The sequence below is a fragment of the Ambystoma mexicanum genome, chromosome 11 (genome assembly GCF_040938575.1).
Source record: "Ambystoma mexicanum isolate Mex_15411 chromosome 11, UKY_AmexF1_1, whole genome shotgun sequence".
In the NCBI taxonomy this organism is placed as follows: Eukaryota; Metazoa; Chordata; class Amphibia; order Caudata; family Ambystomatidae; genus Ambystoma; species Ambystoma mexicanum.
The window spans coordinates 59,533,691-59,550,542 of record NC_090934.1 but is presented as its reverse complement, the minus strand read 5'-3'; the positions used below and the strand labels follow the sequence as shown (position 1 = coordinate 59,550,542).

At 49.3% G+C, this 16,852-nt stretch overlaps 1 protein-coding gene across 8 annotated transcripts in view; it reads left to right on the top strand.

Annotated features, from left to right (window-relative positions):
• The window catches only part of NFYC (nuclear transcription factor Y subunit gamma), a 149,877-nt gene that overhangs the window by 69,398 nt on the left and 63,627 nt on the right, over positions 1-16,852 (top strand). For all 8 annotated transcript variants that reach the window (XM_069622549.1, XM_069622545.1, XM_069622552.1 and 5 more), the window contains one exon: positions 7,799-7,908. In XM_069622549.1, coding sequence (XP_069478650.1) covers positions 7,807-7,908 — 102 coding nt within the window. In that variant the 5' untranslated portion in view covers positions 7,799-7,806. The remainder of the gene's footprint in view (positions 1-7,798; positions 7,909-16,852) is intronic.

The window sequence follows — 16,852 nt, the reverse complement described above, 5'->3', positions numbered from 1 at the left end:
CCGCGGCAGAAACCGACGGTGGAACCACCTACCAAGAAGAGGAAAGTTCACCCTCCACCCTTCAATTCAACCCCCCCCCCCCCCCCCCTCTCCTGAGGGATGAGGCAAATCCTGCCACGATGGGCACGGACAACACCGGCGGGTTGGGGGACCTCACGTCTCCACCCCCCAGAACTTCGCCTCACGACGAAATAGGCTTGTTTCACGGCATAATCAACAGCGCTTCGGAGCTCTTCCACCTCGTCCCTGAGGAGAAGAAGAAAGGTTTCCTATACCAACACCGCAAGGCCGACTGTCCTGCCGGTCCTGGATGACATTTGGGACAAAGGGTTGGCCCTCGTGAAGAACCTGTCCATGGCCCCTGCAAAGAGGGACCGTTACGAGACAGTGAGAGGAAGAAGTTGGATGCCATTTGGGTGACAAGTTAATTCATCATTGTGACGACCATCAAGGCTGTCAACGCTCTCGCCATTGTGGCCTGCTACGACCGGGAGCTGTGGTTCAAGATCGCTCCCCTGCTGGACTTCCTTCCCGACGGTGAGATCCTGCAGGAAGGCGAGGTGGCATCGGACCACGCCATCACAGTGGCCATGGACATCACTGACGCGGGTTTCTGCCAAATGGGTAACTGCGTTAGCCTTCGATGGGGCTGGCAATTTTCGTCAGGACTTTCAGTCGAGGGTGTGGACATGGCCTTTGGGGACAATGTGTACAGGAAGGCCGTGGATGAGTCTCTTTCAGGCCATCCAGACGGACACGGAGATGGCTCGTGCCTTGGGCATGCTTCAGCAGCGACGCCCGTCCTTTTGGACCTCAGGCGGCAAATTCCATGGATCCTCCAAGGATATCAGTGGAGGTGCCTCATCTGACCGTCAACCCTCGCGCTCTTCGGCCCAGGAGAACAGGGGTGGTTCCAAGGCCTCCGGAGTACAATGTCGCCGCCAGGGTCCCCAAGGAGGCCCTTCGACGTCAAAGCAGGATTGAACCATCCGTGGTGTTGGGCCCCCACCCGTGCACCCCGGTGGGAGAGCGGCTGGCAGACTTTGTCATCTCCACCGACCAATGGGTGCTGGACGCTCTTGCTCACACACACCCTCGAATTTCCACCAAAGTATCCCTGAATACCACCGGTGGCTTGGCAAGAAAACACGTCCCTCTGCTGCTGGAGGTGCGGGCCATGCTTTGGAGTGTATTCATGTTACTTCCTCGTAAAGACTACCAGGGGCTGGCGGACCATTCCTGACCTTTGTCGACTGAACAAATACATCAAGTCCCAAAAATGCCAGATGGTTACTCTCCAGCACGTGCTCGGACAGCTGGAAGAGGGGGACTTGCTGTCTCCGTTGGATTTAGAGGATGCATACTTCCACATCCCCATTCACAAAGGACACCGCAAGTTCCTGTGTTTTGTGGAGCAAGGGAAGCACTACCAATTCATGGTTCTTCCCTTCAGATTGAAGTCTACGCCAAGGGTCTTCCAAGTGCCTGACGCCAGTGGCGGCGCAGCTGCGACTACGCAGGATTCATGTCTACCCTTATCTGGACTACTGGCTCATCCGGGCCAGCTCGAAGGAGATCGCTGTCGACCACATATCGAAGACCGTGCGACTGCTGACGGAGCTGGGGTTCACAGTGAACTATGCAAAGTCCTGCTTCATTCCATTGCAGGATGCGCTGTTTCTGGGATCACGACTCAACACAGTATCGTGCCTGGCATCTCCGGAGGAGAGAAACAGCCGTCTTGGGCAAGGTCTAATGGCTGTTGACCCTGAAGATCGCAAGGGTGAGCTCCATCAAGTCTCTGCTCGGCATGATGTCATTGTGCATGTACCACATTTGACTGTGCAGGCTACGGATGCGTCCATCACAGGAGTTACTCGACGCCCGTTGGACACAAGTGTTGGGAAGCTTCGAGGACAAGATCACACTCTACGAGTTTCCGTCGAACGACACTGTGGTGGGAATGCACGGATTTCCAGACCCCACCTCATCCGGAGACTGCCACGACGGACGCCTCCCTGGAAGGATGGGGAGCGCACACCAGGAGTCTTCACGCAAGAGGCCTGTGGCTACCGGAGGAGAAGACGTTGCACATCGTGTTGGAGCTGCGGACAGTGTTTTGGGCCTTCAAGTCCTTCCTTCCATCCCTCAAGGGCAAGGTGGTACGGGTCTTAACGGGCAACACTACCACAATGTTCTACATCAGGAAGCAGGAGGGCACAAGATCCCTGGCGCTCTCCAGAGGCGCAGGGCCTATGGCACTGGGCCGTAGCCCAGGGGATGTTCCTCATCCCGTTTCATCTGGCAGGATGAAGAACAGTCGCCAACACTCTTGCAGGGAGCTGCGCTCTTGCCACGAGTTGGAACTTCGCAGCACCAAGTGGATCACCTGTTCCGCAGATGGGGCAATCCCCAGGCGATCTGTTTGCAACACTGACGAACACAAAGGGCCGGAGGTTCGCCAGCAGGTTTCCCCAGCCGGGGCGTATGGGGGTCGCATTCTGTCCCCTGGGACAGCCTGTTTCTGTATACACTGCCGTTGCTTCTTCGACTCATCAATCAACTCAAACGGTCCCGGTGCAGGATGATCCTCGTCACACTGGTGAGGCAGTTATGGTACCCGAACCTTCTCAGCATGTCAGCGTTCCCTCCAGTCAAGCTTCCAGTGGTCACTGATCTTCTCGCCAGGGAAGGAGGCACAATTCTGCACCACGACCTAGGATCACTGAACTTGAAGGCCTGGCTCCTGCAGCATTAGAGTTCGAGGGCTACGATCTTCCAGCGGACTGCAAGGAGGTGCTTGCCAAGGCCAGGATTTAGTCTACACTAAATGCTGTAGACCTAAATGGAGGAGGTTCTCTGTTAGGTGCCGTACACATAAGATCAATCCTCTACGTCACTGCTCCGCAGGTGGTGCTGTATCTGTGGTCGTGGCCAAGGTTGGACTGGCGCATGCCTCCAAAGTTCATCTGGCAGCCATCTCTCTGGGACGGTGGTTGTTATGGTCACACGGTTTGGTTAAGGAGTTCGTCAAAGGACTGTTCTGTTCGTTCCTGCCGGTGGTGGCTCCAACCCCAGCGTGGGAACTCGGTGTGGTGCTTACTAGGCTCATGGGTCCTCCGTTCGAGCCTTTGCGTTCGACATGAAATTTGTTGTGGAATACCACTTTTCTTGTGGCCATCACCTCCGCACGACGAGTGGGAGAGATCCAGGCCTCTCATGTAAACCACCTTACTTGACATTCCACAACACGAGGGTAGTGCTATGGACACACCCCTCTTTCATGCCCAAGGTACCATCGGCCCTTCGTATTACCTGTATTCTTCCTGATGCCTTTGTCGCTGGCTGAGAGGACTTTGTGCTCGCTGGATGTGGCTAGAGCGCTGAAGTTCTATGTGGACCGCATGACGTCCGGAAGACGTCTCAAGATTTTGTGAACTTTGGCCCTGTAAACCATGGGAAGGCCCTCTCCAAGGCTTCCATTTCCAGGTGGCTTTCCAGCTGCTTCACCCGTTGTCACTGATTGGCAAACCGACCATTGCCTGGCCGTCCGAGCGCCCATTCTAACAGAGCGATCGCGTTACTGTCTGGTGGGCCCCTGCTGGACATCTGCAGGGCGGCTATATGGAGGTTGACGCACACCTTCACGAGATTCTACTGTTTCGACTGTGGTTCCAGGGAGGAGTCCAGAGTCGGTCAAGCAGTGCTGCGCAACCTGTTGGCTTGAAGGTGTGCCTGGTGAGGAGGTAAGCGATGCTTATGTTTAGCCTTTGCCACCTCCCGTGGTTGTTTGTGTACTGCTATGTGAATCCATGCCAGACACCATGCTGGAGCAGGAACAAGTTACTTACCTTTTAAATGTTCTCTGGCATGGATTCACATGTGAACCCTCCCACCTACTTCTGCGGCTGTTCTCTTGGTCCTACTGCCACTTTACATGCTATGAAATGTGAAGATGGTTGCCAGAGAAGGGGCTTAGGTAGAGGACCCTTATTGGCTGGGGGCAGTATGATCCAGAGACCAGTGATTGGTGGTTAGCAGAAAGACAGTTCAGAAGTGAAACTGAAACTGATCCTCTCTTTAGAGGATTCCCATCCTGACGGGGAATTTTCATGAGCATGTGAATCCATGCCAGACTCATGCTGGAGAACAACAGTGAGGTAAGTAACTTGCTACTTTTCACCATCTTCCATTTAAAAAAAAAACACTACCGCTTGAAGTACAGTCCCTAACACCTACAGCTGGCTTTATATTTTTCTTTTTTTTTCTGGGGTTCAACCGCACCATCTGGTCCTTGCGAATTTCATTCACAGATGTTACATCTCTCTGAAGAGTATTGTCTGGTACTATTGCACTTTGGTGAATCTCTATCACACTACCATCATCCCCTTTTTGCAACCGAGGGGAACCTCTGGTTCTGACTTCGATCTACAACCCATTTTCCCTGTGTACATTCCACTAGATGTAGTTCAATATCATTAGAACTCTTTTCACATGAATGCACCATTTATTACCATTAAACCACTATTTCCATACATCACAGCTTGTGAAATGTTTTTCTTTGACCTCAGATCGCTTTTTAATGCTTTAGGCTTTCTTCTGGCTGTTATTTCCAATCGCATTATACTGTTCAGTTATGTCATAAGTGGTGTGCATGTCACTCCACTCTGTACATATCCATTCTGCATCTTACACCTGCACATCCTGCTGACTCATGCATTTCTAATCTTGTCTCATCAGTGTTAGTATTTGTGCCACACTCCCTAAACTGCCTCATTCGATTCATAATTGTATGTAACAGTACTGATTGCAGTCAGATTTTCAATAACTGCAAACATAGCGGTGGAAGAAATGCTTGTAATACTAGTATTGGATACATGAGAAATATCCTAATTTATTTCCATCTCCCGCCTCGTTCAACTCTGGCACACAACTCTGTGCCTCTGCTATTGGCGGTAGGGGCTGGATCCGGCAGCTCAGTGGATACTGCCCCCAACACACAATGCAACGGTTTCAAGGTGAGCACTGTAGTCATTAAGCCTTTTGAAAGCATTCAGTTAAAACACGCACCCCGTCAGCACCAGCACGACAGACAGCAGCACTTCCTGTTAAGTTAGAATTGGTGCAGTCCAACTGTGAGACTACACAAGACTTGGCTGCTTGCGATTAAGTAACCCACCTTTTGGTATAGGTCTGTACTACAATAAGTTGTTAGTGTGACTGAGCAGCAGGCCTATCGCAAGAGGGGTAAATGTGACCTGTAGAGCTGTGCAAATTAAATCCATAAATACAAGTAGCCAAGTAACCCTTGTTTCAGTTAGTTATTTAACATTGGTTTTAAATAAACATTCTTTAAAAAGGTAAATGATTGTAACAATTCGAATAAACCTGGATATTACTTCTCAGAATCAATAAATCCAGTGAATAATCTTTGGATATGCCCAATACTTCCACCTTCACCCTGAGGTGACTTCAGTTACAAAGATAGTATTTGGGTTTATATATCGCACCAATATACTTTGTAGATTCTGAGTTGCAGAATAGAAGAGCAAAGGGAAGTACAAAGGTTAGCACAATTTCTCAGAAAATATGAGGACAACTGAATCCTCCAATGAAGTCGAGATGGGCCTTTACAGGAGTAACAGTATTCAACAAGCTACAACCTATGGGGGGGATAAGCAATACCAAAGTCAATGGATTTGGAAAAGTGTCCTTAGGGAGCCAGGATAGCCAGTCATGCAGACATTCTATGGTTCTGATGCACTTCTTGTATAAAAGTCTTTCATAGAGGAACACAAGCTGTTAAGCCTGTGCAAAGGGTTTTGAAATCAACTCCGAAAGTAAGCAGGTGCAAGTTTCAAGTGAGACAGCACGACGTAAGGAAAAAATGTAAGTACCCCCTCCCAACCCCGAAAAAGTACCTTTTGGTTAGAACAACGTCCATCTGGATTCCGTCTTGCTACAGCCAAACGCACTGGTTCCTGATCCTCTTGTCGTTCGGGACAAGAGGGACGCCTGGAGGGCTCTTGCGACAGTACTCTGGAAGGTCATCAGCAGTTATGGGTTTTCTTCTATTCTGCAGCACTCCTTGGTTTCATCGCAAGACCACGCTGAGCAGCATAGGTTTGAATCCCGGACCTGCGCTTGAACAAACAAAACGGAACTAGCGCCTAGATGCCTAGGTTATGTGATCTATAAATAAAGATGCAGAACGATGGACACCAGTTGTACTTTACTTGCTCCCTCGGGCCTGCACTCTGGTCAAAGACTCTGGATCGGAATTTCCTGCTTCTGGAGTGTCCTTGGGAGGCTCCTGGCGATTTTGTCTGGATTTGTTTGGCGGCAGACGTTGGCATAGACTATGGACATGGACACTCATCCCCTGTCATTGGGCTTCTGCAGCAACGGAGAGGCACAGGAAGTTGGGGATTGCATTAAAGTGGAGTTTGTCTCTGGGTCAGTTGGTCCCACTAACCCAGGGCGACATGTTCTGTCCAGAGTTTCTCTGTCAGTGAATAAGGTCAGCACAGCAGCAGGGCTTCACCGGGTAATTGAAGGTCCAGGAGGTTGCAGCGAGCTTCTTTCGCTTCACGGTTTCTTCAGATACTCTGCCTGTAGACCCACAAACCTCACCTTTTAAGCAAGCCTCAACTTTAAGCAAGTTTTCCCATTCATGCATAGGCTAGGCTGTCAATCACCTAGCAAAGGAGCCTCTCCTTTTAGGGAAGCCAACTGGCCAATTAGGACTAGTTTCGTCCAGGCCCTCCTAGAGACAAAGGACAGCGGTGTTTTGGGACACTCCCTCACATCCTGTCCTTCCAGACATACTGGAGCCAGTGGCGGGCTTCCGGGCTGAAACCTGCCAAAGGGCTTAAACCTGTCTCAACGTAGAGTTAAAAACTAAGAAATACCTCAAACAGAAAATGGCATTAAATGATGGGTGCCATTTTGACAAAATGGTCACCCATGGGTGCTGTACTGCAGCTGAGGGATCAGCTTTCGGTAGAAAAGCACAATGGTAGTTAAAATTAAACCACTGCCACCAGCCATTTTAAAGTAGTGAGGGTAACGGAAACGGACATGTTACATTAGGCAGTAGGATAAAGGGCTACTAAATAACCCCCCAGCACAAGGTAAGCAAAGTCAATTTCACTTTACTAGTCTTGGGAACTGTAGTTCACCCAAGAAAAGGTATTTAAACCTTGAGAAATGCAAAGGCTTTCTCAGTAACACTTCACTGAAGGTGCTGTGTGTCACTAAAGAAAAAGCAGATGCCTATGGAGTTTGTCAGACTCCAAAATCAGTGAAAACACAAAATCCAAATCGGGTAAAAACACATGAGGGAGAAAAATGTCCCACTCACTCAGGAGTGAAGTCCCAAGTCCAGTGAAAGACCTGGGAGTCTCTAAGATTGAACCATATTAGCATAGAAATTAGAATTTTCCATAACCCGTCCCAAGCACTTCCTTGACCTTCGCGTCAGCTCAAGTAGATGCCTTCTGGGATGAGGGGAGGGGCCAGTTGAAGCCCTGTCAGCATGACCGCCAACAGCACTTCTCAAGCACTTCCTCGATGCGCAGAACGATTTACTTTTTTAAAGTGTAGGAACAGTGAAACTTAGGAGCACCTCTCCTGCCCACATCGATCATTGGTTTTCAGTCATTGCAAATGTTTGCTCTTCATTGTGCCATGCTCGCTGTTATCAAGTGTTTACTCTAGTGTCTGGATACTATTATTGTTAGCCAAACAATGGTGTCCACTCTTGCATAGTTTAACTGGGGTTTAATCTGTTTTGCAGTTATCACGATGTCTACCGATGGCTTTGGCGCCGGTGGCAGTGGCGATGCTCAACAGACATTACAGTCGTTTTGGCCTCGGGTGATGGATGAGATCCGCAGTCTGACAGTAGTAAGTACAAATCCTTGAGTTAGATTTGGACAATGTATTTGCCTTCTGATCAGTGATGCCGGGTAGAGGTAATTCACTGCTTTATGGTGTTAAATTGCACACCCTTTACTTATCACTGTTGCAATGTTGCACTTTGACGGTCTTTTATTTAAATTTGCTTCTGCATGCTTGTCAATTCTTTTGATCCAAATGGGTGAAATTCCATCCATAAGAGTTCTATATGTATCGGATTAATGTGTGAACAAAGCTGGTAAGCAGCTTAGTGCTGAGGATTTTGGGGATCCACACAGTTGCATGCATGGTGCAGAGGTAGGATGGTTTGTTGGGAGAGGGGGTTTCTTAGAAAATCGTGCTGTGAAGCTGCTGCTGGTTATCCTGCTACCTGTCTTTGTCACCATTGACCTGGCGTTCAAAGAAGACTGACACAATCGTGTTTTTCCACATTTCTACTTCTATGCTAGCACTGGATTACAATGTTCTTGACATTTTTAAAGTTGTCTGTACAGTTTGTTGCTCCCACCCTGAAGGCTGCATCGGCATGCTCTGATAAGTAGATCGAACAGGGCAGTGCCCGAAAATGAGCATGATGCTTTCACTGCCTGATCCGGAGAGGCATTATATATAAGAATGCAAGTTTTCATGTTTCGTTGAATTGCTAGGTGTGAGGCATTGTGTCATTTCAGTAAAACAATATTTGCTTGCCTCAAAGGTTCCCAATGGAGCGCTACGTTTTTTATCCTGAGATTTTACACAACTTAAACAAAATTAGGACTAAAATACCCCCACCCAGTGCTTTCAAGTGGGGTAAGAAATAGAGCCCCCCCCCCATCTCCTCAAGGGGGTAGTGAGGCATAAATGCTGGGTGTTGCTAAAAGTTGGGGCAGGTGCCTTGGGCAAGTGCTGCCGGCTGAAAAACCTCACTATGTGCGGTAGGGTATAAATGTGAATACCTGTATCATTCAAATGAATCATGTCCTCAAGGGTGGTTACATGATGGCCCTCTACCCAGCCACACATGTTTTTAAAAGGATCTGCAACATAAGTCCTACACTTTTTTTTTTTTTTTTTTTTTTTTTTTTTTTTTAGTTTTTTTTCTTGTACTCTCTAAATCTCAAGTATTGGGCAGCAGTCTCCCCGAACTTTAAGAGGAGTCTGCTTTCTTTTTGCAAAATCTTGCCGTCATCTTTTGACATTTCCATAATGGCACTACAGCCAGAATGGGACAGTCTACTGAGCAACCATGCAATCCTATCTGCATCCCTCAATCCTTGTGCTTCACATGCATACTTAAATGTTACAAGCCAATCAGTTCTATCATTCTTCTACTCGTACACATTGAGCGATCATTTGGGAAACCTTGGATGTTAAGAGGACCCAGTTCCATCTCCAGATCCTCTGGAAGTACCTTGTGAAGCCTGGCAAACTCCATTCATCTGATCTCTATCCTTCTGGCTCTCAATTATTTCAAAGTCTAACCCAGCCAAGTTAAACTCAAGCTCTTCCTCCTTGAGCCCGAGCTTCTTCTTTTAAGTAAAAATTGGCTTCAGGCCTTTGTCACTACACATACTTTTCAAGTAATCCATTTGTGAAGAACTTGCGTTAGTGAAAGTAATTGTTTCCAAATTATCAAAACTAGTCTGACTAACTACGAGGCAGTCGAAGATCACGGTGTACTGTGTAAGCGTTAGCCAGCCACTCCACCAGTGTCCAACACTAGCGTACCTAATACTGATCACCCACTAAACACCTAAATGTTAAGTGGAGAGGGTTATCCCACTGCTGTATACCAATTTGTTAGGGCTTATTTTCTATGCTCTGGCCTGGTGGACAGAAGGCCAACCTAGTATTGTGACCGTGACAACAGAGCCTAGATACACACCTACAACTGCCAAACCAGTTCAAGGTAGCAAGGCAAGTGGGCTAGGTTAAGTCCCAAGAGGTGGTGAGCTTGTAAGGGCTCCATAATGAGCACACACAGTGAAGCAGTCAAGGATCACACTTGGACAAATTGGTATAAAAATACTTCTTTACTTATGGCCGAAATGCACAGTGAAAATGAATTCTAACGGGTAATATCTCTCAATACTAAACATTAGATACACACATAGAATTGCTGGAGTATGGCAAAATACATGTCGAACCCCTGAAAGGGACGGTACAGATTAGTATTGGCACTACTAGTCCACAGGGATTAAACCCGAACTTCAGAAGTCCATCCATAAAATGTATGGGGGCTGTGTCCAAAGGTTCAGCAAAGTTCCATACTGTTTACTGAAGCTGGTAAAATTAAGGTAGGTTCTCTGGGGTCCAGTGAACAGTTCAGTGTCAGGGGACGAGTTAAACTAGCTAACCAAACGTGTTCCCTTTTTTTGTGAACAAGCAATGGCAAAGCTAAAGTAATCTAAACTTGTCTAAAAGGTACCAAACTTTTTTAAAAGGGAGTAACCGGGGGGGGGGGGGCAGAATCGGTCAGGTAAGTATTGCTTCAACTCATCCATCCTGCTCGTGCCCCCATACTCCGATTAGTCACAGGACTTAGCGGGTCGATTGACGAGGGTCCAAGGTCGCTTTTCCCGTCAGGCTCAGCCCTTGATTACCAGGGGTTGCAGGTTTGAGCAGCTCTCGATTCGGAGTTGACTGCTGGTGCACTGATTCCCAGTTGAAAAATGCAGCAGAACTCTATGCAGTGCCCATATCCAGACTGGAATGGACACAGGTAAGCAGTTTCGGGCGACAGCCAGCGATGCTCAGTGATGCAAAGGGATTAGCTTGGCGCAGTCAGACCTTCCCTCCTGTCTCAGGTCCCCTTGATGCTAGGAGCATGAAATTCTGTACAGTTAAGTCATGTTGCACAAGCTGAGGATCCCCCTCCAACCGCCCCCAAACTCCCCACCCCAATTACCAGGTCTTAACTCGGAACAGCATTGTCTGCAGCACAGTAGCCCAACTCGGAAGCTGCTCAGCCACAGTGTGGCCCTAGGGCACTTGCAAGGGCTGCTTCGTAGGACTCGGAGCTGATGTCAAGATTCGATGTTCCTTCTACTCCAAGGATTGCAACTCCACAGGACAGGGCTCTACCTGGGCGGCAGCAGAAGTTGGTTGCCAAGCCTCCTTTCAACGGGTCCACTGTCTACTCGCAAGTCTTGTAGCTAGACAGGAGTCTTGGCTCATTCAGTTTCTTCCAGGATCTCTCGAGTGGGTGCAGGGGTCATATGTATCCCAGCAGCTGCCACTAGCCAATAACGGATCTGCCCCACACACCCCAGCAGTTGTCCAATCAGGAACACTGGCAGCAAAACTCATGCATACCACGCGGATACACTGGCACCAGTTGTGGATTGGAACCAGACCATCTCAGTCCACTGCCTTGCAGCAAACGCACATCCCTCCAGTAGCCTGCCAAAAGCCTCTGCTTTCCTGGGCACTGGAAGTCCATATAAGTATTTTCCTGGCATCACTGGCCAGGAAGCAGGCTAAGAGATAAGATGGCCAAAGGACAAGCGAAGAATCTCTTGGCATGGCCATGTAGCCACAGTTAATAGCGACACATGGTAAGGCTAAAACTAAATGCACCAGAAAATGGTGAACAGTCCTTGCTGCCACCAGCTTGTCCATTTTGCACACCTAGAGTAACCACACATCCTCTGGTCTAGGGCAAAACAAAGTGTACTCCATCTTACTGCATTGTACTAGAACTACCACAAGTGGTAAAATTACTAAAAGTAGTTAGAGTAACTAGACTAAAGAAAACCATGTTTCCTAGTACTGACAGCCTGAAGTACATGTCTGTTTTCCCCATAACAGATGAGCAAACACCAGCTTAAGGCTTCACTGCACTGTAAAAACAATAGTGATGTGCATTGTACCCACAATCCCTCACGCATCGAGGTCCCTCAGATTGTTTTTTTCTGCCCAGATATTGGTCTCTTTAACGCAGAGCTCCTCGAGAGAAATTGCAAAAACATTTACTCGACCCTTTGGTCGTTAGCTATTAAATATATTACATTAGATCCCTCCTTGGATGTCGAAGCTGCAAAGCTGTTTCACCGGCGAGTAAGAACTTAGACGGCCGTGACTCCGACGGAGGAGATCCTTCGGTGCTGCCGAACACGTGGCCTGGCCTCGCCGGCCTAAGACAGTAGGGAGAGTAGGGTCGTGGGACATTTCTTCTATTTCTGAGAATGCCTTTCTCCACACCCCTCCCCCCCCCCCCCCCCCCCCTTTCCTTCAGGGTCATTATCACTCGTATCTATATCCTCAGCTATGGAGAGGCCCACGCTGTAAGGGCAAAATTACCCAAAGACTAGCACAAGCAGTGTAACCGTTGCTTACCCCTCGACCGCAACGAGGAAGGCTGTGCGGCCTGTAAACTGCTTCACCCGAAAACTTTAGGGTCAAGAGGTGGGCAGCCTACACTATGTCTAGAGCGGATTCCTCACCCGCCGCCGTGTGTGACGAGGCTAGTGATAACCTTGACCTCTGTTTCAGAAGTCGTAGACCTCTCTAGGGAGCGTACCCGCTCCTCAGCGTCTGTCCCCAGCCCTGACAAGTTCGGCTCACGCCCTACTTATGGGGATGAAAACCCCAGGGACACTGACGAACACAGAAGGCATAAACACAAACACACAACCACGGCACTTCTTCGTCGAAGAAAGCCATGGCGCCAATGGAGACGCCGGAACCACCAGTGACCTCCACCGACTGTAAGGGTCGAAAGCCCTCCCCGCAGCCGCGACTAGCGACTGGGCTACCTGCAGACAAGGGCGCTATGCCTTGACTTTCTTTTCTGAAATTGTGTGCTTTGTCAACACAAGAAGGCTTGGAACACAGTTGTACAAGTCTTGATGCAGTCAACCCACCTTAAGACACTATCCACTTGACTGCCCTTGAATACCCTGTTTTACTCACCAATGGAAAACCCCTGTTTTGTCCTCTAACTACTGTTCTGGCTCTAGGCATGGGTGGTATTGGGCTTGCTCGATCTCTCAACTTACACCCAACCAGGTTTTGCACTAGCCCCCAGAATTCTTGGCATGAGGTACAAACCAGTTGGATAAGGGCCTCCTACGTCCATGTGAGCAGAAACCTTCTGATTGACCTGCTGCCCTCTGCCTTAATGCATGCCACCAAAACGTGCACCGGCTGCTGCCTATTGGCGAGTGATGATTCTTGATTAAGTAGGAAAAGGGCTGCTGTGTACATGGAAGAACTGACATACATGTTGGGGGGGGGGGGGGGGTTTAAGCCTTCCTATTGGCTTGCAATATTTTCCACTGCACATACTAGAGCTCTTCAGCCTGGCTATGCACAAACCTAGCCACAACCTACCCCAGTGCATAGCACTTAAACTTGACCCTGCTGTACAGTTAATTTTCTTGTATTTTGAATTGCATCACCGAATCAACTATTATGCTTATTTTAAACGAACCGCCTCCCTTTAGCTCACGGCAATCTTTCTTGACTTTTCTCCTTCTAAAAGTCTAACTTAAATGTTCTAATATTAGGAATATACACTAGCCATGGGGTATGGGAGGCTGGGTGCTGTGGGTCAGGTGGATAATACAGGGACAACACACGCTTTGGGAACATGTGGTGCTACAAGGGGAAAAATGGGGGACTGAATGGGTACAGATCCCAGTGCAAGGGGGGGGGGGGCTCTGAGGCAGTGCATGATGGTGAGCAGGTACCTGGGCCCAAAGGACAGAGGGTGGCCAGGAGCATGGTGCTAAGAGAAAACTGATCAGCAGGGAAGAAGAGGGGCAAAAGCGAAGAGGAAGGTCTTGAGGTGCTTCGGAAACGGAAATGGTTCTCCTCTTTTCAAGGTGGCTGTGAGGCTGTTCCAAAGGGAGGCCCCGCCAAAGACACAGGTCTGCCCAAGGCTTGTTTCTTTGAAAAATGACTGACCCTGAGGGATTTGGAAGTAGATGAGCAAAGGGCTCCATAGGGGAGGGATTTACATAGGTATAGTTCGAGGTATTTGCACCCAGGCCTCAAAAAGCCTTGTGGACAATGCAGAGGGTTTTAAATGTAATCCTTGCGTCTGTCTACTGGGAGCCAATGAGGGATTTCAGAGCTGAAGAGATAAGATCCCACGGCTTGAGGCCAAGGACAAGTCTTGCAGTCCTTTTCTGGATTCGTTGTAAAGGGCGGAGAGTGGAGGCGCGTAGATTTAGAAAGAGGCTGTTACAGTAGTCCAGCCTAGAGAGAACCAGAGTTTGGGAGACGGTGAGGTTCTGGGGGAAGGAGAGGAAAGGCGGAGTACCCCTGAGGATGTGCAGTAGGAAGTTTGACTTTTTAGAGACATCAGAGATGTGGGCAGAGAAGGAAAGTGTGCAGTCGGATGACCCTGAGATTCTTGGCCTAGCTGGTAGGGATAGGAGAACCAAGGGAGGCGGGCCAGAGAGTGAAGAACAAGGATGGTGAAGCTGTGCCAATGAGTCTTGTTGGCGTTTAGACAGATTGTCAACACACCAATTTTGAATGGCTATTAGGCAATCCGAGATTAGGGAAGGGAGAGGTGGTGGCCGAGGGAAGCCTGAAAATGAGCTGGGTGTCATCAGCATAGCCCTGGAAGGTTGAGCAGAAAATGGAAATGCAGTAGGCGAGAGTAGCCAGGTATTGGTTGAACAGCCAGGGCGAGAGGTTAGACCCTTTGGGAACACTGCAGGTAGAGAGGGAGATGGAGGAAAGGAATGACCCAATTTGTACCTGGGAAGGTCGATCAGAAAAAGAGGTAAGCCAGACCAGAGCCTGATCGGTGATACCCAGGTTGTCAGACAATTGAGCAGGATGGTATGGTTGACCGTGTCGAAAGCAGAAGAGAGATGAAGTAGGATGAGGACAGAGGGAATGTTGGCGTCCAGGTTGGAGAGCAGGTCTTCACGGATGTTCAGGAAAGCAGTTTCTGTGCTTCTGGCAGCTCAAACAAGATTGGTGGTCGTGGAGAGAGCCAACAGAGTCGGAATGAAAATTAAGTTGAGCGATGGCCAGCTTTTCCAGAATTATTCTCGAAGGGAGTAATGGCAATTGGGCAATAGTTAACCGGACAGGAGGGATCGGCTGAAGGTTTCTTGAGAGGATGCACAAGGGAGTGCTTGAGAGGGAAGGGGAAAGATCCAGAGGCAAACAAATAGTTATCTGTCAGGGCCGGAGCAAGGGTATCCATGTGGTCCTTTAATGGTTTTAGAGGAACAGGGATGGACCTGTTTTGATGAGGCTTTCATAGATCGGACTTGAATTATAGTGAGAGGCAAGGGCGTTGCAAAGAGCCTGCAAGGCGAGAGGAGGGGTCGAGACTGCAGCAGGGTTGGCCAGGTCCTTGCTTAGAGTTCAGCAGAGTTGTTGGATGCTGCAGAGACGCAGGCTTGATTGTGGCCTCTCTTCTTGGAGCATACAGCGAGACAGTATTGCCTTTGGAGCAGGCGACAGGCCAGTTTGTCAGAGGATTAGAAGGAAGCCCTCCGTTTCCTCTCAGCCGCCCTACACGTTTAAGTGTATCTAAGTCAGTCATACCAGGAATTACACTTGGCTTTGGACTTGAAACAGATCCTCATGACGGGGGCAAGAACCTCAAGAGTAGCAGAAATCGAGGAATAGAGCAGGGACAGGGCTGTGTCAGGGTGTAAGTCGGCCTGAGGTGGTGGAGGAGGGGGAGAAGGTGACGGCGAAAGCCTCGATTCACACGCTTCATGGGCCGGATGTCCGAGAAGGTGGGTGGCAATCTTGGGGTAGACGTGGGGGCCTAAAGAGGTAAAAGACGAGAGGCGAGGAGGAAGTGATCACTCCAGGAGCGAGGAGTGGTGAGTAGAGTGTGAGGCTGGAGAAGATCAAGATATCCAGTGTGTGACTGGCAGAATGAGTTGAGTAGGGCCCGAGGGGAGGATAGAGATGGAGAGTGAATCGCAGAGGTCACGAAAGAGCGCAGATGAGGAACAGGGAGAATCAAGATGGATGTTGAGGTCACCAAGGAGGAGTTGTTGAGTGGTTAAGGCCAGGAGGGAGGAGAGGTCTGCCCACTCGGAGAGAGGTCATTTGACCAGGGGGGGGGGGTGGTAGAGAGTAGCAACAGTGATAGTGGCTAGGAGAGAGAGATCCTGCAAACAAGGCAATTGAAAGAGTAAGTCCGAGTGGGGATGATTGAGGCAGGAATCCACTCCGGGAAGATCAGGGCTACACCCCCTCCAGGCCGGTTGGATCTGGGGGCGGAGTTAGGGAGGGGAGAGAGTCAAAACTTGTGACAGAGCTGGCAGTGAACCTAGTCTCGGTAAGACAAAGGTCAAGTTCTAGGAGGTGGCAGATGTCAGAGGAGTGTTTGACAGCCGAGTGCGAGTTGAGCGTGGCAAGATAAAGGTTGTCAGCCTTAACATTCCGGGGAGAGGTACAAATCAGGGGTACGCCCTGCAGAGGTTTGGAGGGAGCTTAAGATGAGCCGAAGACGAGGAGGGCAAGCTAGCCAAGGGTGGAGGGTAGGGGACAGCTGGAGATGAGGGGGAAGTTGATGAGGCAGGGGAACCATCCATCAAAGAGATTAGCCTGAGGACCTTGCACCATGACAGTGTCATTCAGGTAGACGTTAATCGATGAGGACTTCCCAGCCTGTGCCACCATTAATTGGAGAGGAGACCACAGGACAGCACAGATCAACTGAGGCGTCCATAGATAAGGCGAAGTAGCGAAAAAGAATGTCGAGGAGGGTTTGTTTGGGAGATATGCTGGAATAGGTATCAGCGATGGGGAGACCTCGGTTGGAAGCCAAGATATCCTTTTTGAATTTCTACTGCTAGACCTGGTGAGAAGGGAATGCTAGTTGATAGAGAAGCAGTTACAGTAGATTTGGGGTGGGGGGGGGGGGGTTTATGGGGTTAGAAACAGAAGGCGCCCATGGGCAAGTTAAGAGAGGAGGCAGTAGGAGAAAATATGTAAATGCAGTGGTATGGAACGGTCA